Genomic DNA, 27,800 nt, shown 5'->3' with positions numbered 1-27,800 from the left:
GTGTTTCTCAGTCCCTCTGTTAACTTCCTGTTCTCACATTGAGCTACTCATTTATTTTACATTTAATACATTGTTTATTTCTTCTCTCTGAAGAATGAGTGAAATAAAATTAACTAACAGACAACATTTTCATTGCTGGAAGGAGCTTTTATTTCTGTGCAATGTACATTTAGGCATCTAAGTTGAAATATTTCACATCAATAGAGGGCATTCAAACAAGCTTTTATGGTGTAAATGAGAGAAGTATTTGGGCTCCGGTGCCTTACCCTGCTCACTCAGTCACTTCACTTCATAACAAAGGGCACTTTGGTACAAGATGAGCTGCATTTCCCCTGCTGCTGCTGCCTGTCTGTCCTTCCTGCTTATTTGACTAATTCTACTAAGCATGTTTTTAGATATTTATTTCTCTTTCCTCCACCTTTAAAAAACACTTATTACATACAATGTGATGTTTTACTGTTTATGTGTCATTTGCACTTTCTGTAAAAGGAAATCCACCTCACACACAAACACTCAGCATCACATCTAAAACATGCATTTCTGCACTATATCGACCCCGTCGCTGAAGCTCACCCTGTTTATTAAGAAAAGAAGTCCCTCCATCGAGCTTCACGGCCCCTGACTCTCCCCCATTATTTCATGGACATTAGAGTAAACTGCAACATCCTCACCTCCACCCTCCTCCTTCAGCACACACTCTTCTGTCTCCTTATCTTCCCCTATGGCCTCCTCCTCCTCTTCCTCCTCCTCCTCTTCCCGGCCCTCCATCACTTCACTGTCCTCAGCACCATCACTTTGCCTCTCCTCCGTTCCCTTGTTGTTGATCTCGGCGTACTCTGTATCTGGGGTCTCCCGCGTATCCTCGGCCCCTCCGGCACGCTTTCTTTTCACCAAGGAAAAGTCGATGTCCGAGTACTCCACCTCTCTGGGCTGCACGTCACCTTCTGGGCCGCGGATCCCGTCGCTTTCCGCTGCTTGATGAGGATCCATCTGTCGGTGAAAATCAGAAATGAGAAATCATTTGCATCGTAACACATGAAGCCTCTGCATCCAGGCAGCAACTGGTTTTACTTAAATCTGCAAGGTGTGAAATTCACCCTGAAACACTAAACTTATATCATCTGTAAGCCAACGAAATGATCAGGAATGTTTTTTAAGTGAGAGAAACTGAAGATAAACAATGGTGATGCATGTCAGGACTGACCTTTGAGCCCACATTTAACTAATATATTGTACACAGTAGTAGCCAGCTGTTAATATAAATACCAGTGGAACCGCTTGAGTGGTCACCATCTCCAGAGTCATTCCACCAGAGGTCTTCTGTTTGTTTCTGGGGAGAAAAAAGGTGAACAAACATTACTTTTTTTAATCAAAGTTTTTTTTAAGGCCAAAAACGTGATCTTCAATTAACCTTCAATTGTATTTTCCCACGACTGATAAACTTCGCTTGATTATAAACTCTATTTAAAGTAATTGTAACTGTTAACCATTTATTCTGTCATTTACTGTGACCAACTTAACAGTATAATTTGTTTATATAATTTTTGGCTTAAATATAGGACAGTAAAAATTGTCACTTCACAGAAGAATGTTAAGGGTCAAACGCCAACAAAGTGAACTGTCTTTTCTTTTAGTCTTGTTATGATCTATTTCCTGTGACCAGTTTTCCTCAGAAGTAAAACGGCATTCAGAATTGCTGAACTCACCTTTATGAAAAAATAAAGAACAGTTATGCAAGTAATACAAAAAACGTACCTGCAGCATTTTAGGGCCAAACAGCAGATGGTTGCTGAAAGAAGAATCCCGATGAAAAACGCAATGAGGACGTGCAGGTTTTTGAAGCTGATGAAAAATGAGCAAAGCAGATCTGGAATGCGGAGGAATAAATTAATTACATAAATAACAATGTTTTGCTCATGTTACAGAATAGTTGGAAAAATGATGTATTTAAATGTCATGTCGTGCCTGTGAAGGTCTGCTCTGCTTCCCGGGTCATATTGTTGCTCACACAATCACCAGGGGTTTGGTTACTGATCTTTGGAAATACTGCAAACAGAAAGAAAAAACTCAGGAACAAAGCGAACAATAAAGTAAAAGAACATGAAGAACCTTCAGACTGCAGCCTACTTACACGTCACGGTTACTTCAGCAGCTGTAGTCACATTAGTGATCCTTTGCTCCGCTGTACAGACGTACTGACCAGAACACTCTGCTGTCACATTAGAGATGAGAAGAGTTGCTGCTCCACTCACGTTGTGCAGGACATTTTTGATTGGAAGTTTAGTCCAGGTGACACGAGATGGAGGGAAACTATCTCCACTGCAGGTCAGACGGAGAACATCTCCTTCTTTAACCGCTGTGTTTCCGCTGATCACAGGTTTCTTCATATCTTCAGGAAAACATTTTATACAAACTTTTAGAATTTGTGAACAGAACATCTTTTTTTATAAAACTATTATGTTGGTTGAAGCCAAATAAGTAAGAACGAAAACTCCATTAAGACCAAAAATATTCAACAAGGAGCCTGAAAATCAAACAATATCTCTTCACTCTTATATGTTTTACAGCATTTGAAATTCATGACGCCACCGACTGCAAAACATACAACAAGATCACCGCTGATGAAAACCATCAACAATACATACTACATGTGGGAAAACCCTTTAGACATTACAGAGTAAAGGTGAGCATGAAGGTCAGTGATACTCACAGGTCACATTCAGAGTCACCGTCTCCTCTGTAGTGACGTCGTTGGTGAATCTGACCTTACAGGTCACATTGGTGCCGTGGTGTTCAGCTGAAGGGTTAAAGGTCAAAGTTAAGCTGCGTCTTCGTGTGACAGACGTCTCCACAGCAGTGATGGTTGCTGTGATGTGAGAGTCCTTCTCTCCTGCTCCTCTCCACGTCCAGGTGATCTCAGGATCCGATCCAGAGCAGAGACCAGGAGCAGTGCAGCTCAGTGTGGTCTGCTGCCCCTCTGTCAGAGGAGGAATCCCCACTGTGGGCTTCTGGGTCAGACCTGAAGGGAGAGCAGTCAGTGAGAGGACTCAGGGGAGCAGCCTGAAGCTCAACACTCACTTCAATCCAACATCTGTGGAACTTCTATCAGGAACTGATGCAGTTTGTACTGTTTGACCAAAGAGGTCAAAATGCAAAACATTGTTTCATGCTCCGTTCAGACTGTAAATACAGATTTTGTGATGATAATTATATTATATAAATACATTCATGAAGCTCTTCGTACCTTTGACAGAGATTTTTACTTTTTGAGTGAATGTGAATCCATTTGCTTTCCTATTATTTACACCTTCAACTCTGAGCTGATAAGATCCAGAGTCTGACTCAGTGAGGTCGTTGATGATGATGCTGCAGTTCTTCAGACGCACATCAGGCTCCAGCAGTGAAACTCGTTTTTTAAACCTGGCCTGAACTGTGTCGTTGTTCTTGTTGGAGTGAAATATCAAAACTGAATTAGCACATTTTGGTTTTAATGGTTCACATTTGTACCACAGCAGATGTTCGTGTGTAAAAGAAGAAACAGTGGTGAAAGAACACTGTATGACCACACAGAGTCCAGCCTCTGCAGCTATTTTTCCTTCTCTGACGGTGATACAGTATTCACCATTAAAACAGCTTGTTATTGATCCATCTGTTAATACAAACAGAGAAAAAAAAGGGTTTGGGTTATTTTGATATGATAATAGACCATTTCAGTTAAATAAAAGACGAGAGAAAGAAACAGGGAAAGGACGTGTTTAAATCTACATATTACTCCATAATATTTAATAAATTGTAAGAGAAGGAAATATTTGAATTATTTTTCTTTTATAAAAATGTTTCAGAATAAATAGTTCATTTTTGGCAAACAAGTATATATATATATATATATATATATATATATATATCCATCCATCCATCCATTGTCAAACCGCTTATCCTGCACACAGGGTCGCGGGGGGGCTGGAGTCCATCCCAGCCAACTTCGGGCGATAGACAGGGTCACCCTGGATTGGTCGCCAGCCAATCGCAGGGCGACACAGAGACATACAACCATTCGCACTCACATTCACACATCTACGGGCAATTTAAAGTCACCAATTAACCTGATCCCCAGAGCATGTCTTTGGACTGTGGGAGGAAGCCGGAGAACCCGGAGAGAACCCACGCAGACACGGGGAGAACATGCAGACTCCACACAGAAAGGCCACTGGGCGGAATCGAACCCAGGACCTTCTTGCTGTGAGGCGACAGTGCTAACCACCACGCCACCGTGCCGCCCTATATATATATATATATATATATATATATATATATATATATCTGTTGACATCTCACAAAGTGAGTCAACAGATGTTTCCATTGAGGACATTTATCAAAGCAAACTATTGCTGTGTACTTTGTTCACACCTTAAATGTTGGCATCATAACTAGATTATAATAAAGATTCATACCTGTGGCAGCAGTGATGCGTCTCACAGAGAACAGCAGAGTCGCACAGATGAGAACAAACATCCTGATTTGACGATGGAGACAGTCAGTCTCTTTTCCTTTAACAAGAACAAACGTTTAAATGTGGTCATTTAAGTCCGGTGCCGCTTGTTTCACTTCTCTTGGTCTGGTTCTCCTGCTCTCTTCTCACCACGCTGATCTCTGCCGAGCGTCTCTGAACTCACTCTTCCTCTTTGTCTTCTTCCTCTTCTACTTCCTTCCTCTTCGCGGAACAACTCATTTAAAGGAAGTTTCTCTTTATACTGTGCTACATATATATAAATATGTGTGTATAAGAAATACATCTTGTGTGTATATTTGGTGGGTTTTGTCGCTAAAGCCAGACTTCAGAGCATTGTTTCACAAAATCTTTATTCTACTGCAGTTTGTTCACTAAAGAATAATTTAATGGTGTTTTCTATGGACTTAATGTCTAATAACATGAATTAATTAGATAAACCACTAATGTACATATGATACTATCTATTCATAATGAATATGTTAATAATGTGCAACTTTAACACTGAAAAACAAAATAAAGGAACAGTAAAAAGGAGAAGTACGATGTGTGTCTGAGAAAATGTCACACCTTAAGAAACTAGTTCTGAAGTGATGAAACATTTAAACATTGACTTTCATTCTTTGAGACAGTTGATCATGATCATAACTATAAAGTACATGTTAGTGTGTCCACGTGTTCATCAACGTGTTAGTGTGTCCATGTGTACATCTGTGTGGGTCTAAATTTTAGTGTTTGTTTACATGTCTACGTGTGTGTGTGTGTGTGTGTGTGTGTGTGTGTGTGTTGTGCGTTTATCTGAGTCATGGCTGCTTCCTGACCTGCTCCAGCTGGACGTTCGTCGGTCGACTCTCAAACTCGTCCTGATGAAGTCTTCTCAGGCTGGAGAAAGACGGGGGAAGAAATGTGAGGACCATCATCACAATGTGAAGTGAAAGGAGCAGATTTGTGTTTGTCGACACCTAACCCCTAATTGCTCCCTGGGCAAATTCACGACCCCCTCTTAATTTAAGCTGACCAGCTGGCTTGACATCCAATGACTCAATTATGTTGCCACCCGTCCCTTAAGAGACGGGTGGAGACCAAACTCCAGTGCTGAGTGAGAAGCTGCGGGTGGTGGGGGTTAACGCGTCCACCATCTCCTGGATCACTGACTGCCGTGTCCTGTCTGAGGTGGTGGTCAGTGATATTGGAGCCCCACAGGGGACTGTCCGGTCTCCTTTCCTGTTCACTTTGTACACCACTTGTCAGGGATTGCGGGAGGTAGGACTCAGACGCAGAGTTAAAGATCACGAGGGACTTTAATTGTCAAAAAGGTTAAAGCAAAAGGCCAAGGGGCAAAACGGGAGACAGGAACTGCAAACGACGAGAGACAAGGACATGCGTGGCGAAAGACAATGACGCGACAAGTGACAACAGACACACATGGCTTAAATACACTAGGGAGGTGCAGGTGATTGGACACAGGTGGAAACTATTAGACGATCACAGGGGATGACATGACAAGGCAGGAAGTGAAGTTACCCGGGGACACGAGTGGCAGAAAACTACAAAATATAACATGAAGTGAACCACACCGTGACACCACTGACGTACAACTCGGCGGCATGCCATCTGCAGAAGATCTCTGATGACTCTGCAGTGGTGTACGAGGGACGGACGCGAGGAGTACAGGGCCGTAGTGGAGGACTTTGTGGAGTGGGCCGGTAGAAATCACCTAAGGAATACAAGAGCCTGGGTGTCTCATCGACAGCTGAACTGGAAGGCCAACATCAACGCCGTGTACAAAAAGGGGATGAGTCAACTCTTTTTCTTGAGGAAACTTCGACCCTTTAATGTGTGCACCAAGATGTTGGAGATGTTGTACCAGTCTGTTGTGGCCAGTGCTCTGTACTTCCCAACAAGAGCATCCTGAACAGGTGGTGGAAAGGAGGACAGTGAAAAACCTGTTGTCCATATTGGACAACCAGGACCACCCTCTTTACCACCTACTGCAGGGACAGCGGAGCACCTTCTCCAACAGGCTGATCCAGCTCCACTGTCACAAGGACGGATACAGGAAAACGTTCCTGCCAACTGCAGTAAGACTGTACAACAAGGCACTTCTGGCTAAATCCGTGTTTATTTGAACAACAACACTACTGTCTTAATTTAATTTTCTAATTTAATTTAATACATATTCCACTGTACATAGGCCTTTCATTTTATTTGATATGTTCTGCTCTGCTATTTTATACTGTACCGTGTATATATTGTGCATTTTTCATTTCGCACTTTATTGACTGTACTGCTGCTATTGCGGGGGGGTTAATGACATTTTTTAAGTAGCTCTATCTATCTAAAAATACCGAATCGTCCCGTATTTTAGAATAAAATAGCACATCCTGTCTTGAATGAATTCAGGACGGGGTTTGTCCCGTACTTTCCGAGTTGGCTTCTAATGCGGACCGAACAATCCCACCCAAATTCTGTGAAGACCTATAAAAAAGTCCTATTCAGCCCCTGATTGGGTAATACTCGCTGCCATCGTTGGTTTGATTGGCTACGAGCCTGAAACAAACCAATCAGAGTCAGAGGCGGGCGGGTCTCTGGACGGAGGTCGATTTGTCCCACTCTGAAGCGAAAGCGGATGCGGAGAGTGTGAGGAATCAATCTTAACACTTTAATGAAAACATGTTTAGGTTGTGATTTACCACCATTGTTACGTCATTGGGCCTGTGGTCATCGTAGGGTGACCAGTGCCTTGTCCGGTGTTACACCCCAACTGGTTTTTAAACCTACTGGTTTCCCAACGCGTGCGTGTGTGTGTTTACTCCACAGCAGCAGACGTGTCCGCCTGTTTGCTGATTCGTCACACATTTCACAAACAAATTGCCGAAAATCTTTTAAACGCATCACAAATGCATTGCAGCGTTTACGATTTTATGAGTGAGCACTACATCACAGCCACGTAGGGAGACATTTATTTAAGAAAATATAATAAAGGAACGATCGGATTGACCTGGATTCGAACCCTGAGGGCCAAAACATCAAAACACCAACCTGGCGGCTCTAAGTGAGTCAGTGAGCAAAAAACTTTGCCATTACGTGACGTTTACCACAGCCACTTACAAAATAATACAGTTAAGAAAATATATATTAAACAATTGATCTGACCAGGATTCGAACCCCATGGACCAAAACACTAAAACGATGGAAGGATGAGCGCACTATACGCTAGCAGGGGTCTTCAACGTTCTTCAGGCCGAGGACCCCCAAACTGATGGCGAGATGGAGCAGCGACCCCGATTCTACGGAGTTTGGTCCGCGATCTTTAGACGTGAGCACAAACGCGATCTGATTGGCTGGTGCCCGTGCAGTCATATTTGCATAGAAGGTGCTGTGAGTGAACCGGTCGGTGCCCATCTTGAGAGAGCTGCTGTGGGAAGCTGAATGTGTGTGTTGCGGACTGAAGGATAACGTCTTTTGGATGTTAGATTCATGTTAATTTGTATTTAAATTCAATTCTTATTCTGAAGACAATTTTTTTTTTTTTAATTGTCTTATTACCAAAAACTTTGCGACCCCCTGTTGAAGACCTCTGCGCTACGATGTGATGTATTTGGTGTTATCAATGTATTAAGTTGATCACATCAGGATGCAGGAAACCTTTTGGTGTAGTGGATCTACGTCTTAGAACACTTCCAAAGAAATTCATGGACTCAGATTTGTCTTTATTTCTTTCCTTTAATATTATTAATAATGTCAATATGTTGTCATGTGCATTCATGTGCATAGTCATTGTACAATAAATTAAACTTGCCAAATGTGTTTGAAAGCATGACCGAATTACGCAGAGCATGTGTGTATGCATGCCAAAGTCCAGTGAGATCTGCTTGATGACTGGATAAGATTAAACGGACTGCTGTGTAATCACGTGTATTTATCTAAAATATAGTGAATTAGAATTAAATACAGGTCTATGATATGAGCTTGTTTTAAAGAAATCCCTCTTGTTTAAGCAAAATAAATTAAGATTACATTTCGGTTGAATGCATATGTAATAGTTCAAATGGTTTGAGATAAATCCTGCTAAAATGGCTGAACTACGCCACCTGCTGTTACTAAGTGGTACATATGGACCAAAGGACAGGGAGGATTGTGGTAAATCCTCCATAGAATTGATGACAGAAACTGAGACAGGCGATCCACAATTTCTTTGTGTCCGTTGTGTTTTATCAGCTCCAGAAGCTGATATTAAACAGCCAGAAGACACCTAAAAGTGGTTACACTTATTGAAAACTGACAGCGAACGGGTAAAACGGTTAATTATTACGAGCACAGACAAATGTATGTGAAAGACATGTAGAAAAGAGATGAGCTCCTATTAATTTACTAATATATAATAATGTACTCAGCAGTGAAAGGCTTTAGGAAATTAGATATACTTAAAAATAAACAGTAATGAAAAATAAAATTGTATTTTTAGGATTTAAAGATGGATATAAGAAGAAAGAACCACATGATCATTTTGATCACATTATTTCTGGGCCACCTAATCATTGATACCCCAACTGTGATAAACACCATCTCCAAATCAAATTATGTTATATTGGTCATGAATTAAAGAATATGAGAACATCAATCAAATATGTGGTGAAAATTAAATTCAAGTTGTGGGTTTGAAAAGCGCTTCTACTGATACGATCAATCAACTCGCTAATAAAGTAAAACCAGAAGTTTCAATGTTTCAACAAAGATTATTTACAGTCATGCGTTATGGGACTACTTTAATAATAATAACAGTCCAAAGCGGGATATAGATTACAGTTAAATCAAAAGGAGTCTAGGAACCATTTTCATGAACCTTCATGCATGTTGAAGAAGGAACAGAAGAACCATCTTGTTGATCCCTCAGTGGAAGCTGATGCTTCTTAGTTCAGAGGTTGAGCGATGACATCATACTCTGGGGATTGGTGGGTTTTCTGCAGTGACATGTAAGTTCTGTCCTCTTGGTTTGGCGTCACTTTTTTCCTTGTGTTCCTTTGGAGAGAAGAAAGAGTGAGACATGACGTGTTGTCTCAAGGTCTCCGCTGCATCGACGTAGTGATCAAAGAACCACATGATGAAGTAGAGACGTACCAGAGAAACATCAAGAGGATCATGCAGATGATATTCACAACGAGAGAAACAACAGCGATCACCATCCAGGGAATCTCTGGACCGCGTTGATCTAATATTACAAATGACACAATGTAGTTTAGTGTTATTAAAGTTGTAAATAGTCAACCGGTGTTAGCTGTTAATGACAAGACACCAAAAATGACAAATTCATCAATAATACGTCACATTACAGCAGATGGTGGGATTTCTATTAAAAGTGAAGGCTTTTAATTCTATTGGAATGGATTATTTCATAGAACTTAACAAGTTATTCTTTAAATCCATCAATAGAGTCTAAACTATCTCTGTGTGTGTTCATCGTCCTGCTCTCCTGAGGTTATGATGCTTAATGTGTGTTTCACTTAACTAACTTCGTTGCTGATGAAATACTCAACAAAAGTGTTGTTGTTGTTAGTGCAGTGATGACGGAATACTGTGTGAGTAAACACACACACACACACACACACACACACACACACACACTGGTTAATTAAATAAATAACAATGTATTGCTGCTTCTTCATGTTAAAGAATAGTTGGAAAGATGATGTTTTTAAATGTCATGTCGTGCCTGTGAGGGTCTGCTCTGCTTCCCCGGTCACATTGTTGCTCACACAATCACCAGGGGTTTGGTTACTGATCTTTGGAGAAACTGCAAACAGAAAGAAAAAACTCAAGAACAAAGCGAACAATAAAGTAAAAGAACATGAATTCAGGAAAACATTTTTTACAAACTTTTAGAATTTGTGAACAGAACATCTTTTTTTTATCAAACTATTATGTTGGTTGAAGCCAAATAAGTAAGAACGAAAACTCCATTAAGACCAAAAATATTCAACAAGGAGCATGAAAATCAAACAATATCTCTTCACTTTCATATGTTTTACAGCATTTGAAATTCATGACGCCACCGACTGCAAAACATACAACAAGATCACCGCTGATGAAAACCATCAACAATACATACTACATGTGGGAAAACCCTTCAGACATTACAGAGTAAAGGTGAGCATGAAGGTCAGTGATACTCACAGGTCACATTCAGAGTCACCGTCTCCTCTGTAGTGATGTCGTTGGTGAATCTGACCTTACAGGTCACATCGGTGCCGTGGTGTTCAGCTGAAGAGTTAAAGGTCAAAGTTGAGCTGCGTCTCTGTGTGACAGAAGTCAGGTGCTCGGTCTTCACAGCAGTGATGTTTCCTGTGATGTGAGAGTCCTTCTCTCCTGCTCCTCTCCACGTCCAGGTGATCTCAGGATCCGATCCAGAGCAGAGACCAGGAGCAGTGCAGCTCAGTGTGGTCTGCTGCCCCTCTGTCAGAGGAGGAATCCCCACTGTGGGCTTCTGGGTCAGACCTGAAGGGAGAGCAGTCAGTGAGAGGACTCAGGGGAGCAGCCTGAAGCTCAACACTCACTTCAATCCAACATCTGTGGAACTTCTATCAGGAACTGATGCAGTTTGTACTGTTTGACCAAAGAGGTCAAAATGCAAAACATTGTTTCATTCTCCGTTCAGACTGTAAATACAGAATATATGATGTATAGAATGAAGATCTGCACTGTGTGTATTTATTGAAGCTCTTCGTACCTTTGACAGAGATTTTTACTTTTTGAGAGAATGTCAATCCATCTGCTATCCCATTATTTACACCTTCAACTCTGAGCTGATAAGATCCAGAGTCTGACTCAGTGAGGTCATTGATGATGATGCTGCAGTTCTTCAGACCCACATCAGGCTCCAGCAGTGAAACGCGTCCCATAAACCCGGCCTGAACTTTTTTGCTCTTCTTGTTGGAGTGGAATATCACGTCTGAATCCCTACATCTTTTTCCTAATGGTTCACATTTGTACCACAGCAGATGTTTGTGTGTAAAAGAAGAAACAGTGGTGAAAGAACACTGTATGACCACACAGAGTCCAGCCTGTGCAGCTATTTCTCCTTCTCTGACGGTGATACAGTATTCACCAGGGCAGCTTGCCACTGATCCATCTGTTAATACAAACAGAGAAAAAAAACGGTTTGGGTTACTTTGATATGATAATAGACCATTTCAGTTAAATAAAAGACGAGAGAAAGAAACAGGGAAAGGACGTGTTTAAATCTTCATATTACTCCATAATATTTAATAAATCGTAAGAGAAGGAAATATTTGGATTATTTTTCTTTTATAAAAATGTTTCAGAATAAATAGTTCAACACACATAACTTTTGGCAAACAAGTATATATATATATAAAATATATATATATATTTGTCCCACAGTTGCAAAATGAGTCAACAGATGTTTCCATTGAGGACATTTATCAAAGCAAACTATTGCTGTGTACTTTGTTCACGTCTTAAATGTTGGCATCATAACTAGATTATAATAAAGATTCATACCTGTGGCAGCAGTGATGCGTCTCACAGAGAAGAGCAGAGTCGCACAGATGAGAACAAACATCCTAATTTGACGATGGAGACAGTCAGTCTTTTTCCTTTAAGAAGAACGAACGTTTAAATGTGTTCTCTTCCTCTTCCTCTTTGTCTTCGTTCCTCTTTGCGGAACAACTCATTTAAAGGAAGTTTTGCTTCCTACTGCTAACCCGTGCTATATATATATACATATATGTGTGTAAGAAATACATCATGTGCGTATATTTGGGGCGTTTTGTTGCTAAAGCCAAACTTAAATAAACCACTGATGTACATATGATACTATCTATTCATAATGAATATCAGGTTTATATTGCGCAACTTAAACACTGAAAAATAAAATAAAGGAACAGTAAAAAGGAGAAGTACGATGTGTTTCTGAGAAAATGTGACACCTTAAGAAACTAATACATAATCTAGCAACTCTACTTCTACAGAGAAACACACAATGTAACACATGCGTGTGCATAGTGGGGGCAGGGTGCATGTGAGTGACTTGCATTATAATGACAATGATATATTTAGTCTTTAAAGTGCGGGAAATATATGCAGCTCAACACTTCTGTTGCAACTGCAATAACATCAATATTTGCAACAGTGTGGTTTGTATAGTTGAATATTTTAGAGCAGCGATTCCCAAAGTGTGGGCCCAATGGTGGGCCGCGAAGCTACTGAAGGTGGGCGCGAGAGGTCATTTACAATAAATAGATAAAATGTTTTTAATTTTCAATTTTGAAAAGTTTGAAATTAATATTAAAATGATGCGGCACATTAGTTATGTTAAAAATTGATTGATGAAGCACTAACTATTTATTCAAACAGATTATTAAAACAATATGGGGCAACGCATGCTTTTGCATTTGTTGAAGACGACCACGAGTCACGTCTATTTATTTATTTATTTGTTTATTAGACTTGCCCCGTGCATCACCACTGCTGCTTTTCATCAAGGACACATTTGTCCCGTGTTTTCCTCCACAACTTTGTGCACCTCTCGACCGGCAAACCGGCGTTTGCGGCGATCTCCCTCCGTGAATCCAACCCGCTTCTACAACCCGCCAATGACGGCTTGTATAAACGGTCATATTTATGCATTTCTTCCGACAAAAGCTCTTCAATCTGATCCGTTCTCTCATAAACATTCTTCGTTTTAATAATGGCGGTATCGGGCTATGAAAGCGGAAATGTGAGACTCCGTAAAGGACGTAGTTAGCGGACCAATCGCAGCCTGGTGCGCTGCGGGAGGCCTGCGTCACACACGCAAGGACGCAAGGAGGTGTGAAAAGGCACGCAAGGGACACGCAAGGGGGTAGATGACAACCAGCTACAACCATCATTTACCATCATTACCGGCACATTAAGAGCAATGCGTCCAGCTCGCAGACCGGTCTGTCAGTCTGAATCTGAATATCTTGCCAACTTTACCGAACTATGGAGGAGCCTGCGCATATCTTGTATATCACATATCACATTCACTACAACCTCATTATTTTTTTTTTTCAAAAAGTCGATCCGTATTGAAAGTTGGCAAGATATTCACAGATTCTGACTTTTTCTTTCTCGGTATTTTACAAATACGGACCGGTCTGCGAGCTGGACGCATTGCTCTTAATGTGCCGGTAATGATGGTAAATGATGGTTGTAGCTGGTTGTCATCTACGGTCCACTACGATTACCGAAGAGGGCGTTTGTTTTTTGACAACGTTTTATCTCATAATTTCAACTTTCTATCCCCTTTCTTTAGTGCGGAAATGGGCTTCTATAGTTGTGTGAATGCATCACTACAGCCAATCCAAAGACGGGGTTTGGAACCAATCAGGTGTAGAGACCATGGTGACTGGCTCCGCCCCCTTACTTTCAGAAAGAAATACAGCGAGCACGTAGAAAACACCTTTGAGCGCGAGCAGAGACTAACCTCGCGAGCGAGGAACTTCACGTTTCGCGAGGGAGCAAATATCTCGCGCGAGATGAACTTTTGCTCGCGGAGGTTTGATTTACGCGCGCGCATCAACCTGATTTGCGCTCTCGAATTTTGACAGTGATTTGCCGCCGTAGCTGCTCTCCAGCCACGGCGCCTGCCAAGGGCCCCTTTTAGAATAACTTATTTTCCCCGTTAAGATGGTTCAGCTACTGTAGAGAAAAGGGCGCCGTCTCTCGCTCTTTAATCTCATGAAGTGCTCGGCAAGAACGACAGCTTTGCTTCTCCGACGCGCCCTGAAACAAGCTCCATATCTCACGCGCTTGAGCGCCGCTCAGCATCTCGCCGTCGTAGACGAGCTTTGGCATGTTTGGCAGAGCGCCTTGAGCGCCGTGTACAACCAGTATGGATCAACCGATTAACCAATTGATCCATATATATAAAGCGCTCCGGATTATAAGGCAGTGTCGTTTGAGAAAATTAAAGGCTTTTAAATGCGCCTTAAGAGTGCGGAAAATGCGGTATATTTACTTTAATACTACAAGAGGCGCCACATTTGACATTGTTTTGTTTGGCGGCGCCTTTTGTTGAATAACGACAGGCGGACAAGAGCTGCCGTTTCGAGCGAGAGCCTTATTGTTTTATTAATCTGTTAGTTTAAATTGTTTGTGCTTCATCAATTCATTTTTCACATAACTAATGTGCCGCATCATTTTGATATTAATTTCAAACTTTTCAAATTGAAAATTAAAAACATTTTATTTATTTATTGTAAATGACCTCTCGCGGCCCACCTGCAGCATCTTCGCGGCCCACACTTTGGGAATCGCTGGTGTAGTGGATCTGAAACAACTGGTTACGTCTTAGAACACTTCCAAAGAAATGTATGGACTTAGGTTTGTCTTTTTCATTTCTTTCCTTTAATATGATTTCATTATGTTGCCATATGCATTTAGATATCATTGTACAATTAATTAAACCTGGTAAATGTGTTTGAAAGCATGAGTGAATTACGCAGAGCATGTGTGTTGCAAAAGTCCGGAGAGATGTGCATGATGACTGGATAAGATTAAACTGACTGTTTTGTAATCATGTGTATTTATCTCAAACATAGTGAATTGGAATTAAATCCCAGTCTATTATATGAGCCTGTTTTAAATAAATCCCTCTTCCCCCTTGTTATGAGTTGAATAAAAGGAAAATTTAAGCAAAATAAATGATTGAAGATTAAATTTCAGTTGAATACGTATTGAAAACTAACAGCGAACTGGTAAGATTGTTTATTATTACAAGCAGTGACAAATGTAAGTGAAAAACATGTAAAAGAGATGAGCTCCTATTAATTTACTATTATATAATAATGTACTCAGCAGTGAAAGGCTTTAGGGAATTAGATATACTTCAAAATAAACAGTAATGAAAAATAAAATTGTATTTTTAGGATTTAAAGATGGATAAAAGAAGAAAGAACCACCTGATCATTCTAATCACATTATTTCTGGGCCACCTAATCATTGATACCCCAACTGTGATAAACACCCTCTCCAAATCAAATCATGTTATATTGGTCATGAATTAAAGAATATGAGAACATCAATCAAATATGTGGTGAAAATTAAATACAAGTTGTGGGTTTGAAAAGCGCTTCTACTGATACGATCAATGAACTCACTAATTAAGTAAAACCAGAAATTACAATGTTTCAACAAAGATTATTTACAGTCACGCATTATGGGACTACTTTAATATTAATAATAGTCCAAAGCGGGATATAGATTACAGTTAAATCAAAAGGAGTCTAGGAACCATATTCATGAACCTTCATGCATGTTGATGGAGGAACAGAAGAACCATCTTGTTGATCCCTCAGTGGAAGCTGACGCTTCTTAGTTCAGAGGTTGAGCGATGACATCATACTCTGGGGATTGGTGGGTTTTCTGCAGTGACATGTAAGTTCTGTCCTCTTGGTTTGGCGTCACTTTTTTCCTTGTGTTCCTTTGGAGAGAAGAAAGAGTGAGACATGACGTGTTGTCTCAAGGTCTCCGCTGCATCGACGTAGTGATGAAAGAACAACATGATGAAGTAGAGACGTACCAGAGAAACATCAAAAGGATCATGCAGATGATGTTCACAACGAGAGAAACAACAGCGATCACCATCCAGAGAAGCTCTGCACACGGTCCATGTTGATCTAATATTACAAATGACATAATGTAGTTTACTGTTATTAAAGTTTACACAGTCAACCAGTGTTAGCTGTTAATGACAGACACCAAAAATGACATTAATTTATGAATTAAATAACTCAGAAATATTGAATCCACAGCAGATGGTGGGGTTTCTATTAAAGGTGAAGGCTATGATTATATGTATTCTATTGGAATGGATAATTTCATCATTCACATTTTCAAAACTTAACAAATTGTTCTATAAACAACAATAGAGTCTCAACTATATCTGTGTGTGTTCACCGTCCTGCTCTCCTGAGGTTATGATGCTTAATGTGTGTTTCACTTAACGAACTTGGTTGCTGCTGAAATACTCAACATCAGTGTTGTTGTTGTTGTTGTTGTTGTTAGTGTGCTGATGACGGAATAATGTGTGAGTCTCCAGCAGCGGCCATGTGATGGTGGATAAAATAAAACACACACACACAAACTTTAAAATGTTTGCTTCCCCGGTCATATTGTTGCTCACACACTCACCAGAGGTTTGATTACTGATCTTTGGAGAAACTGCAAACAGAAAGAAAAAACTCAAGAACAAAGCGAACAATAAAGTAAAAGAACATGAAGATCCTTCAGACTGCAGCCTACTTACACGTCACGGTTACTTCAGCAGCTGTAGTCACATTAGTGATCCTTTGCTCCGCTGTACAGACGTACTGACCAGAACACTCTGCTGTCACATTAGAGATGAGAAGAGTTGCTGCTCCACTCACGTGGTGCAGGACATTTTTGATTGGAAGTTTAGTCCAGGTGACACGAGATGGAGGGAAACTATCTCCACTGCAGGTCAGACGGAGAACATCTCCTTCTTTAACCGCTGTGTTTCCGCTGATCACAGGTTTCTTCATATCTTCAGAAAAACATTTTATACAAACTTTTAGAATTTGTGAACAGAACATCTTTTTTTTAATAAAACCATTATGTTGGTTTAAGCCAAATAAGTAAGAACGAAAACTCCATTAAGACCAAAAATATTCAACAAGGAGCATGAAAATCAAACAATATCTCTTCACTTTTATATGTTTTACAGCATTTGAAATTCATGACGCCACCGACTGCAAAACATACAACAAGATCACCGCTGGTGAAAACCATCAACAATACATACTACATGTGGGAAAACCCTTCAGACATTACAGAGTAAAGGTGAGCATGAAGGTCAGTGATACTCACAGGTCACATTCAGAGTCTCCGTCTCCTCTGTAGTGACGTCGTTGGTGAAGCTGACCTTGCAGGTCACATCGGTGCCGTGGTGTTCAGCTGAAGGGTTAAAGGTCAAAGTTGAAATGTGTCTCTGTGTGACAGAAGTCAGGTGCTCTGTCTTCACAGCAGTGATGTTTCCTGTGATGTGAGAGTCCTTCTCTCCTGCTCCTCTCCACGTCCAGGTGATCTCAGGATCCGATCCAGAGCAGAGACCAGGAGCAGTGCAGCTCAGTGTGGTCTGCTGCCCCTCTGTCAGAGGAGGAATCCCCACAACAACACTCACTTCAATCCAACATCTGTGGAACTTCTATCAGGAACTGATGCAGTTTGTACTGTTTGACCAAAGAGGTCAAAATGCAAAACATTGTTTCATGCTCCATTTAGACTGTAAATACAGAATGTGTGATGAATATTAGATTAACTAAATATATTGAAGCTCTTCGTACCTTTCACAGCGATGTTTACTTTTGAAGAGGATTGACGTGTTTTCTTGTTTCCGTCCAGTAATCTGAGCCAATAAGATCCAGAGTCTGACTCAGTGAGGTCATTGATGATGATGCTGCAGTTCTTCAGACTCAGGTCAGGCTGTAGCAGCGAAACTCGTCCAACAAACCGGGGCTGAGTTTTGGTGTGGTTCGCGTTGGAGTGAAATATCACTTCTGAATTAGCACATTCTTGTTTTGATGGTTCACATTTGTAAAACATCAGATGTTTGGGTGTAAAATTAGAAGTTTTGAAAGAACACGGTATGACCACACAGAGTCCAGCCTCTGCTTTTATTTCTTCTTCACTGAAAGTGACACAGGATCCATCTTTACAGGGTTCCTCCTTCCACACTGGTGATGAAAACAGTGAGAAAGAAACAGTTTAAATCTTGAAAATTCTCCATGATATTTAATAAATGGTGAGAGAAGGCAATACTTGGACTGTTTAGAATATAGAATATTTAGAATATTTCTTCACACATTAAAACTTTTCGTAAACAAGATAATAATATAAATGATATTATATTAACATTTATCAAAGCAAACTATTGCTGTGTACTTTGTTCACGTCTTAAATGTTGGCATCATAACTAGATTATAATAAAGATCCATACCTGTGGCAGCAGTGATGCGTCTCACAGAGAAGAGCAGAGTCGCACAGATGAGAACAAACATCCTGATTTGACGATGGAGACAGTCAGTCTCTTTTCCTTTAACAAGAACAAACGTTTAAATGTGGTAATTTAAGTCCGGTGCCGCTTGTTTCACGTCTCTTGGTCTGGTTCTCCTGCTCTCTTCTCACCACGCTGATCTCTGCCGAGCGTCTCTGAACTCACTCTTCCTCTTCGTCTTCTTCCTCTTCTACTTCGTTCTTCTTCGCGGAACAACTCGTTTAAAGGAAGTTTCTCTTCACACTACTAACCCGTGCTACATATATTTATATATATCTGTATAAGAAATACATCTTGTGTGTATATTTGGAGGTTTTTTTTTTGCTAAAGCCAGACTTCAGAGCATTGTTTCACAAAATCTTTATTCTACTGCAGTTTGTTCACTAAACAAGAAGAATTTAGCAGCGTTTTCTTTGGACTTATTTTCTCACAACATTAATTAATTAGATAAACCACTAATGTACATATGATTTATAATTAATTTCAGGTTGATAACTTTAACACTGAAAAATAAAATAAAGGAACAGTAAAAATGAGAAGTACGATGTGTTTCTGAGAAAATGTGACACCTTAAGAAACTAATAGTTAATCTAGCAACTCTACTTCTACACAGCAACGCAAAATGTAACACATGCGTGTGCATACTGGGGGCAGGGTGCATGTGAGTGACTTGCATTATAATGACAATGATATATTTAGTCTTTAAAGTGCGGGAAATATATGCAGCTTAACATTTTTGTTGAAACTGCAAGAACATCCATATTTGTAACAGTGTGGTTTTTATAGTTGAATATTTTAGAGTGAAACGTCCTTAAGTTCTAAAGTGACGAAACATTGAAACTTTGAGACAGTTGATTATGATCATAACTATAAAGTAAATGTTAGTGTGTCCATGTGTACATCTGTGTACGTCTATGCATCAGTGCGTCTCTGTGTGTGTTTAAATGTTAGTGTTTGTTTATGTGGCAGTGTGCAGTGATTGGTCCTAATAAGTGTCAGCTGGGTCTGGATGACAGCCAATCGCTGCATGACAATCCGGTATAAAGGCGGCCTCGGAGCACCTGTCTGCCTTTCATTTGCCAGAGGCTGCGGTTACTACACATCCTGGCGTCTTTCACGCTGCTCCGTGTGGTGACAGGTAGGCTGTCAGCAGCAGCTGACTTCTCTCCCACGTTGTCCAGCCAGTGCTCATTTAAGTGCTTTTGTGTCCTAGAAGCTCACTGGTATGGCTGCATGCTGCTCTCCACCTCGTGCACTCAATGTCTGCTGCTGGTAACTCTCGTGGTAGCGTCGACCCCTGTGACCCACGTGGATTGTCCTGAAACGGCCTGACTGGTATATAGGGCAGTGGCTTTCGCTCCCTCCTCCAGCCATGGTAAGGTTTTCCTGTCTGCTTTGTATTGCAGGGCAAAAGGATCATTGAGCAGCAGCACTGCACCAGCAAACCTGCCAGAGACCACTGCTGCTTTGCCTTTGGTGAAATTCACACTGTCTGGGTCTGCTTTGCCTTTGGCTGTGTTTACCCTGTTTCGGTTTGCATTGTTTTGGCCTCCCCAGATTGCTCTTTTTTGTGTTTTTCGCTGTGGGCCTCCCAACTGGGTAAAGACATATTTTAACTGCGTATGAGACAGGCCGTACTTATTATTTGTTTGGATCCTTTGTTTTCCTTATTTTGTGATTTCGGTAAGCTTTGGTTAAGCAGTTTGGTGTTTTATTAGTATGGTTTTTGTTTAAATTTAATTTTCTCTTTCTGTATTAGTTTTGGTTTAATTTCTTTTATTTTAAAGCTGTTGCTATCATCTCCGCCCCTATTCAGGTGCTGAGTCTGCGGTGGTGGATTGGTGTCCCAGGTGGCTCTTTTGTTGTGTTTTTGCATGTTTGGGTTTGCTTCATTTTTAGTTTTACGTGTGGTGCTCCTTGGGTCCCCTTTTTTTTGGACAATCCATTGTTGTAAGTCTCAGCCCTGATTGGTTCCCCCGTTGCTCGTCCCAGAGTGAGTGAGGTTTTTAAACAGTGAATTGAATTTAATAAAATTGCATTTTGTATTTTAAATTGCGTCTCTACCTCATTTGCGGCGAACTGGAGTGCCTCCTTTTCTTTTGGTTGGGTGTCGAAGATTTAAAACAATTCCCTGGGTGAAATTCCCGTTGTCTGGCAACATTAGAATATTTAAACTGCCCTCACCGGCGTAGCTGGTGCAAGTTTAGGGATGGAGACTGAATTGCATGAACTGAGGGATTCAGTCGCTCCGCTAAGAGCAGATAATGAGAGGCTGAGACAGGAACAGGTTGCGACCGTGCGTGGTCCTGGTACAGCACCCTCAATTCCTCTTCAACCTGCTGCTCCTTCCACTACCAGTGCCTCTTTAACAGAGACTGTTTTTTGTACCCAGGGACAGGAAGTGTTCCATCTTTAGGGGAAAGTCCGGCATTGGGTTAGCAGAGTGGCTGGAGGAGGTGCAAGCCTGTATGAGAGCACGCCACTTGTCTGCATTAAATCAGGCGTTCTTTTTATACGAGATTGAGTATCCCCCCCAGTGAAGAGCGTGCAGACCCAGCCAAGATCATTGAGCTATATGGGTGTGCAGTCATACGTAGCATTGCAAGAGCCCTTTTTCTCCCGACGGCAACACGAGGGAGAGACTATTGCATTTTCATTAGCATTAATGGGCCTCATGACGTCTGTTAAGCAGCGTACACCTGGTGGCCTACCCAATGCAGAGGTTCTGTTACGTGACGAGTTTGTGGAGCACGTGGTGGATGGGTTTGCGCGCCGGCAGCCTGCTGCTACTTTGCTGGAGGTTAGAGTGAGGCAATCAGATGGGAACGAGAGGGCTTACCTGGAGGTTTTAGGGGTCGTAGCCATTCTGTCCCTTCTGTCTTCGGTGCTCAGTGTGTGGTCCAGGGCAGTTGCCAGGTAGGCATTAGTTCCGCTCAAGCCGCTGAGCTGTGTGAGATGAGGGAAATCCTCAAGTTGCAGCAGTTGAACGAACTGACTGAACATGGGCGGTGTTTGGGTCTCGTGCTTGGTAGATACAGGGTCTATGGTGTCGACCATCAGTCTCTTATTCACCAGCAGTTTAAGCCCTGGGGCCATAAGCGGCTCAAATCTTGTCACTGGCTCGAGCTCAGGGCCGCCAATGGCCTGGCCATCCATTACCTTGGTTATTTAGTTAGATGTGGAGCTTTGAGGTAAGCTACTGCCAGCTTGTGGGATTTTGGTCATTAAAGACCCCCCTGGAGGTGTGTCTTCACAGGTTCCCAGTGTTTTAGGGATGAATGTCATCCGCAGGTGCTATGGGGAAGCTTGTTATGCAGGCCCTCCAAAAAGGTGCCATGAAGCCAGTATTACAGCTGATCGGGGAGCAGGGAGAGTCAAGATTCATGGTAAAAAGGCTTGTCGTATCCCAGAACGGTACTCTGGCACTACTGTGCTGTTTGAGTCCCTTTACTCTGGTCTGCCTGCCGGGCTCCTTGGTTCTCCTGCCCTGGTGTTGGTGGTGCGGGGCACAGCCTACATTCCCACTGTGAATGTAGGGTCCTCTGATATGCTGGTGTTGGGACCTTGAAGGAGGTACGAGTGGTAAGTCTACCCTCTGGGGTCAATGAGGTGCCACCTGTGGTGGCTACCGTGGCTTCTCAGTCAGTTTCCCCACTAGTGCCGGGTCAGATGGAAGGCCTGGAGTTGGATCATTTGCCAGCAGGAAGCACAGGGTGAGGTGAGAGTGCTTTTGGATCAGTTTGGGTCAGTCTTTTCAGCCCATGACGGGGACCTAAGTTGCACTGATATGATCTCCCACGAGATCCCGCTCTTAGATAATGTCCCTGTGCGGCAACGGTATCACCGGATCCCTGTCACCATTTTTCGTTAACAAATCATTTTCATCCATGACTAAGACGTGACGAAAACGATCTTAAAAAATAAAAAATAAATCTCTTCTAACTTTCGTTAACGAGACGAACATGTTGGTGGTTGACTAAGTCACAATACTTTTTCCCCCTAAATTCGCACGCAGCTAACAGACAGGAAAAGTACGGCGGATATTAACGCGCCATGATGACGTTGTGCACAGACTGCGGACCGCGACGACTATTTTATGCTTCGGCGAGTTTGAATGTGGCTTCCTTAGTTTAGCTCAGCTGTCTCGGTATAGCTGACTGTTGGCAGGCTGAAGCCGGAGAAGGGACGGAGAAGGGAGTGGTTCGGGAAAGGTGCATAACGAGGCATGATCAGCCTCAGCTGATATTAATCAGGGTGTGTGTTTTGTTCTGCCTTTAAGTAGGAGAGATCCGGCGAGAGAGCTGGGCGAGGAGGCTGGAGCCGGTTGTGCTTGAAAAACCGATCAAATAAAGACTGTTCACTAAAACCCTCAGCCGCATCCTCATTATTCCGGGACCCCCACAGACCCACACGTTACAGACCGGCTAGGCACTGCACGTTTGTTCACGACACTGGCTTTTAAGTGAGGACCTGTTAAAATGTCATGAAGTTTGCTTCGCCGGTCATATTGTTGCTCACACACGGGTGAAAAAAAAAAAAAAGTACCTGCAGCATTTTAGGGCCAAACAGCAGATGGTTGCTGAAAGGAGAATCCCGATGAAAAACGTAATGAGGACGTGCAGGATTGTGAAGCTGATGAGAAATGAGGAAAGCAGATCTGGAATGCAGAGGAACAAATGAATTAAATACATAATATATTGCGGCTTCTTCATGTTAAAAAATACTTGGAAAGATGATGCATTTAAATGTCATGTGACACGACAGGTTTCATTTTAGAACAGTGGTAAAGTTCAGTCACACGTGACTCAATGTCATATAAAGCGTTACAGCGCCACCTCGTGAACAAATAGTTACATGCAACCAAACACCAACAGTTTCTATTTGGGGAGAGTGAAACAATGACCCAAGAGGAGACAGGGCGGAAATAATCCACAAATCTTTATTTTAACACAAATTAAAATATGTAAAAAGAAAATGTTAAATGTTAAAATAGTTCACCCATGTTCATCACCTTTATTTACATTGTTCCAACAAAGTGATTGCTCCAACAAAATGTGCAATCTTGGTTTACATGAAAGTGACTTACATTTTCTTTATTCCATTATTAATAAAAGCGCACATGGAGTCACAAACGATTCTTAATTGGTAAACAAATACAACAAAACAACTCAGAACACACAATGAATTGTAAATCCTAAAACAATCAAGCAAACACAAATCAATAAGTCATAAGAAAACTAACATTTGTTTCTGCATTTCATCCATTTCAAGAGGAGCAAAAGAAGAGTCCATCTCTGAATTAATATGCATAATTTCACGTTCTTCTGACTGCTCGCCCATTGCTTGTGCAAGCAATGAAGGTGCTGCAGATGTCGGGGGTATTCCAGAAGGGAGGTTCAACAGAGTCCATCCATCAATGGAGCCCCAATAGCACGAGTCACCACCATGACAACAGTAAATAAAAGATCACGCTATTTCACTGTGTTTGAGTGGGAGGTCCTTCTGCAGGCCTACGGTGAGCATAAGCATGTATTTCGCCGCAATACAGCTGCAGCAGCGAAGGAGAGAGAGACTGCATGGGGAAAATCGCTGCCCGAGTCAACGCTTAAGTTTGAATGTACTGTTCTATTGACATAACATTTAACCGTAAGATCGTCGCAGCTTATAGTTATGAATATAAGTAGGAATGAAATCTGATTTTCATTTAGGTGCAATCCAACAGGGGGGAAAAAAGGACCTGGAAGCAGCTAAAAATGAAATATAAAAACATAATTCAAAAAGGGCATATATTGATAGGCTATGATTGCACCTCACTTTCTTTTTGATTCAGTTGTTTTAATTGACAGGCTATAAAACAAAGTAAATATTAATTCAGTGGCTACTTGAAATAGTAAATTAAACCCCTAATAAAATGTTGTTTTTACAGGTATTTTCACACAATACCCCACTTAGGAGACACTTAGGTATAAAATAAAAATGTGTCTATCGAAGTCATTTAAAATGTGCTCATTAAAATACTAATTAAAAAACAAAGAAACATTGAGTTTTGCTCAGCCAACAGAAAGAAGGCAGAGGCCCGAACCTGTCACCTCCCAGGACACAAGTGACTACATCAGCAAGTACACTTCTTTTAAAAAAAATAAAACCAACATACCGTTCAAAAGTTTGGGGTCACCCAGACAATTTTGTGTTTTCCATGAAAAGTCACTTTTATTTATCAAATGAGTTGGAAAAATGAATTGAAAATAAAGTCACGATATTGAAAAGATTTGAAATAATTTTCATTTGAAATATTAATTTTGTTCTTCAAACTTTGCTTTTGTGTGAAAGGATTTTCTACTCACATAGTCCCCTTCATCGAGTGCAGGCGCAGTAATAGGAACATCTGTCCCATCTATGCATCCTATCACATTTGGAAGCCCTGCAAAATGACAGCTAATTAAGCTTCTGAGGTCGCAGCAGAATGTAAATCATAATTTAAGAAAATATAATCTATGATTTCTACATCAGTCACCTGCAATCCTGTGGAATTCTTCTTTGATGGTTCTAAGAGGTTTGTGTCCGGGAAACACCAACATCACGGGTAACAGGCGCTTCAGTGCGAGGGGAACTTTCCTCACAGCTCTACAAACTGGTGCCTTGCCAAAGTGCTCTGCATCCCCGATGTTGTAAAGAAAACTACCATTTGCAAATAAACGTAGCGCGATGCATAAGATTTGCTCCGATGTGAGTGCACGTCCGGTGTGTGAGGTTGGTGAATATACGGCCGGAGAATGTTAGTGAGATAAATGACACCTTGTGAGGAAAAGCGGTAGCGTTCTAACAGAAATTCCTCTGGAAATAATAAAACGTCTAATCTGGGTCGGAAGACTCTCTCGCGACGTAAAGCATTTCTGATCACGACGGCGTCGATGTCAATTGGATTCGGTAGGAATGGGCAATCCATTTCTACCAGCTTCCTTCGTGTGGGAGGAGACGGTAGAAACTCCGGGTTTCTCATAGTAAACCTGCCAGCGAGCAGGTTACGCTCACAGTCTGTTGCCGTGGTGATTGACTCAGAGTGTCAGTTACCTCTCTATCTCTATCTTTCCCTGATCTCAGGGTTAACTTACTCTTGAGTTTTCACATAACCCGCTTTCTGGAACACCCCAGTCATGAGGCAGCGTTTTACTCAGAACACTCACCCTCTTTTCCCGACGTGTTCTGTTGGATTTTGAGGTTCTCTTTTGCTTCTCCGGTGTCGTTGCTTGCTGACACACTCGAGTCCACGTTGCAGCGTCGTGCCGGAGCCTTTTTTTCACCCCCCTTTTCACCCCTGTGAGCAACAATATGACCGGCGAAGCAAACTTCATGACATCCTAAGTCAGGATACAAGATGTTTTTGTGCTTGCATCCCTGCATCTTCTGCACCGTGACCTTTGTTCTAAATACTACCACCTGAGGGCGCCAACATCTAAAGGTTTTCACACCCTACAATCCTAATTCTAAACATTTGAATCCATTGGTCCATCAAGAACTAAAGCAAATACTCTGATCCCTGTCTAACCCTGGTGTTTATCCCCCTCAGTTTCCCCCATATTCTCTCCTCATGTTGATGTTCCTTCCCCTGATTGTTTTGCCACGTGTTTGTGTTTTGGTTTCTGTGTCCCCAGCAGTGTCCTCAGAGTCCCGCCCACTGCCACGCCTTCCTCCATTGACACAGCTGTGTCTCATCTTCCCGTCATCCCAGCCGACATGAATACCGCAGCTTTCCTCGCCTCCAGCTGTCAGTCCGTCCGTTAAAGCACGCCGGTATCTCGGCTCCGTGAGTGATTTCAGTCCTGCGTGATTCCGCAATAACCGCTTGTTTGTTTTTTCTCACTCTTGCCGTCCAGCGTCGAACCTCGGCTCTTCACCTGGCCGAGCAGGTCGCCAGTTCGTAGCAGCGACCTGCTCCTGCATCCGAGCCTCTGGTGTCACACAGTCGAGGTCCCCTGTCAGTCCGCCGCCTCGTCGCGCAGCGGCACAGTGATGACGGATCGGAGCGCACGTGGCCGATTCCACTCGTTTCTTTTTTTCAGCCACTCACAATTGACTTGTGTGTCCTGTTGGGTTTTTTTGTCCTGCCGGAGAAAATAAATTCTGCTGTTGGATTGGTAGAAGCCGAGGTGGTCCCGCGTGTTGCACTTGGGTCCGTTTGCACATCGTAACAAATAAAAGCAGAGCTACCAGCTCTCTCGGTTTCGCCGTGTGACACACGCTTTTGATTGTTTTCACACGCACTCACGCCACACAACCAATTTCTCACGGCAAAAAAAAAAATTCTGATTTTGGGCCGAAGCGCGTTTGTTCCCTTTCAAACTCCCCGACGATAGATGGCGCTAAGGAGCGCATCTGTAAACCCATTCGCTGCATAGACATCCTATTTACCCCAAAGAGTCCCGAAGTTACCAACAGAATACGATTTTCAAACCGACACAACCGCGGGAGAAACTCCGGAGCAGCAAAGACTAAGGCACGTCAATGACATGTGGTTCAATTAAGTACTTTTTTCAGGGTTTTTTGAAAAGTTGGCAGCTCTGAATACAGTGCGTTTTAGCTGCAGTCAAACATTAATAAATAAACGCCCATTGAGCTCGTCCCACAGTATCTGATGGCTATTTTAGGCTCACATACGGGTACACAATCATCTGTCTTTTTTTAAAGAATAGTTGCAAACTCGGGTGTTGAGTATGTAAATTTGTTTAAAATGGAAAAACAATTTAAGTAATCTTAATCCAAATCTCAAAAAATATTTAAAGGCAGATTTCCAGTGGACTTCAATCTATTAGTCCTGTTTTGCTGAGGCAAAGGTGCAAAGTACCTCTAAACTGTTAATGGCTTTAAAAAGTCAACCACGTATGAACTAAATATAAATTAATACGCTCCCCTTTTTCCAACCTTTCAATTGTATTCTTGTGAGTATATTTGAAGTAGTTACATACTTCACTAAGGACTCAAATTATGCTGATCACATGTGGTTGGTACATGAGTTTTTCAGGAAAAGACATTTAAATAGAAAGAGGAACGGTTTGACCTGGTTCTCTTTTTTCTGGTCTCTTCTCTCCACAGTGATGTCAGCCGTGGGACTCCGCTCTAAACAAACTCTCCCCATCGGTTATCTTTTACGTCTTTCCTCTTTGTGCAAACAACATTAATGCAAAGTATTGTCATCATGCAGTCATAAACCTCACAGAATCACAATATGCACCTTAA

General features: G+C 41.8%; 2 protein-coding genes across 6 annotated transcripts; both read right to left on the bottom strand.

Moving 5' to 3' along the window:
* Window positions 1-126: 126 nt before the first annotated feature.
* Window positions 127-18,760, bottom strand: LOC144389520 (sialic acid-binding Ig-like lectin 6). Of its 5 annotated transcripts, none has more exons than XM_078094712.1 (8): window positions 18,510-18,760; window positions 17,857-18,246; window positions 10,682-11,002; window positions 2,132-2,389; window positions 1,966-2,046; window positions 1,756-1,867; window positions 1,267-1,330; window positions 127-990 (listed from the first exon to the last, which is right to left on the bottom strand). In XM_078094712.1, the coding sequence occupies exons 1-8, from the start codon at window positions 18,568-18,570 to the stop codon at window positions 610-612; spliced, it is 1,668 nt and encodes a 555-aa protein (XP_077950838.1). In that variant the 5' UTR covers window positions 18,571-18,760; the 3' UTR covers window positions 127-609. The 5 variants fall into 5 exon arrangements, with proteins under 5 accessions (XP_077950838.1, XP_077950835.1, XP_077950837.1 ...); XM_078094709.1 differs by lacking the exons at window positions 17,857-18,246; window positions 18,510-18,760 and adding exons at window positions 11,235-11,636; window positions 12,029-12,145; XM_078094711.1 differs by lacking the exons at window positions 10,682-11,002; window positions 17,857-18,246; window positions 18,510-18,760 and adding exons at window positions 2,711-3,019; window positions 3,245-3,649; window positions 12,029-12,131.
* On the bottom strand, window positions 15,246-17,700 carry LOC120810301 (BDNF/NT-3 growth factors receptor-like). The gene is made up of 5 exons (XM_040164738.2): window positions 17,381-17,700; window positions 16,800-17,057; window positions 16,685-16,714; window positions 16,074-16,170; window positions 15,246-15,974 (listed from the first exon to the last, which is right to left on the bottom strand). The coding sequence occupies exons 2-5, from the start codon at window positions 17,053-17,055 to the stop codon at window positions 15,866-15,868; spliced, it is 492 nt and encodes a 163-aa protein (XP_040020672.2). The 5' UTR covers window positions 17,056-17,057; window positions 17,381-17,700; the 3' UTR covers window positions 15,246-15,865.
* Window positions 18,761-27,800: the final 9,040 nt, after the last annotated feature.

This window comes from Gasterosteus aculeatus, chromosome 20 (genome assembly GCF_964276395.1).
Source record: "Gasterosteus aculeatus chromosome 20, fGasAcu3.hap1.1, whole genome shotgun sequence".
In the NCBI taxonomy this organism is placed as follows: Eukaryota; Metazoa; Chordata; class Actinopteri; order Perciformes; family Gasterosteidae; genus Gasterosteus; species Gasterosteus aculeatus.
Note: the sequence above shows the minus strand (reverse complement) of the source record. Positions and strands in the feature narration are given on the sequence as shown.

Coding starts and splice junctions, on each gene's coding strand:
- LOC144389520 (XM_078094709.1), bottom strand. CDS start 12,089: ATGTTTGTTCTCATCTGTGCGACTCTGCTCTTCTCTGTGAGACGCATC. Junction 1,868..1,965: donor AGCAGAGCAGACCTTCACAG/GCACGACATGAC, acceptor TCCGCATTCCAG/ATCTGCTTTGCTCATTTTTC. Junction 1,331..1,755: donor TTGGCCCTAAAATGCTGCAG/GTACGTTTTTTG, acceptor TTTTCTCCCCAG/AAACAAACAGAAGACCTCTG.
- LOC120810301 (XM_040164738.2), bottom strand. CDS start 17,055: ATGAAGAAACCTGTGATCAGCGGAAACACAGCGGTTAAAGAAGGAGAT. Junction 16,715..16,799: donor TGCTGAAGTAACCGTGACGT/GTAAGTAGGCTG, acceptor TTCTGTTTGCAG/TTTCTCCAAAGATCAGTAAT. Junction 16,171..16,684: donor GATCAGTAATCAAACCTCTG/GTGAGTGTGTGA, acceptor TTGTAATATTAG/ATCAACATGGACCGTGTGCA.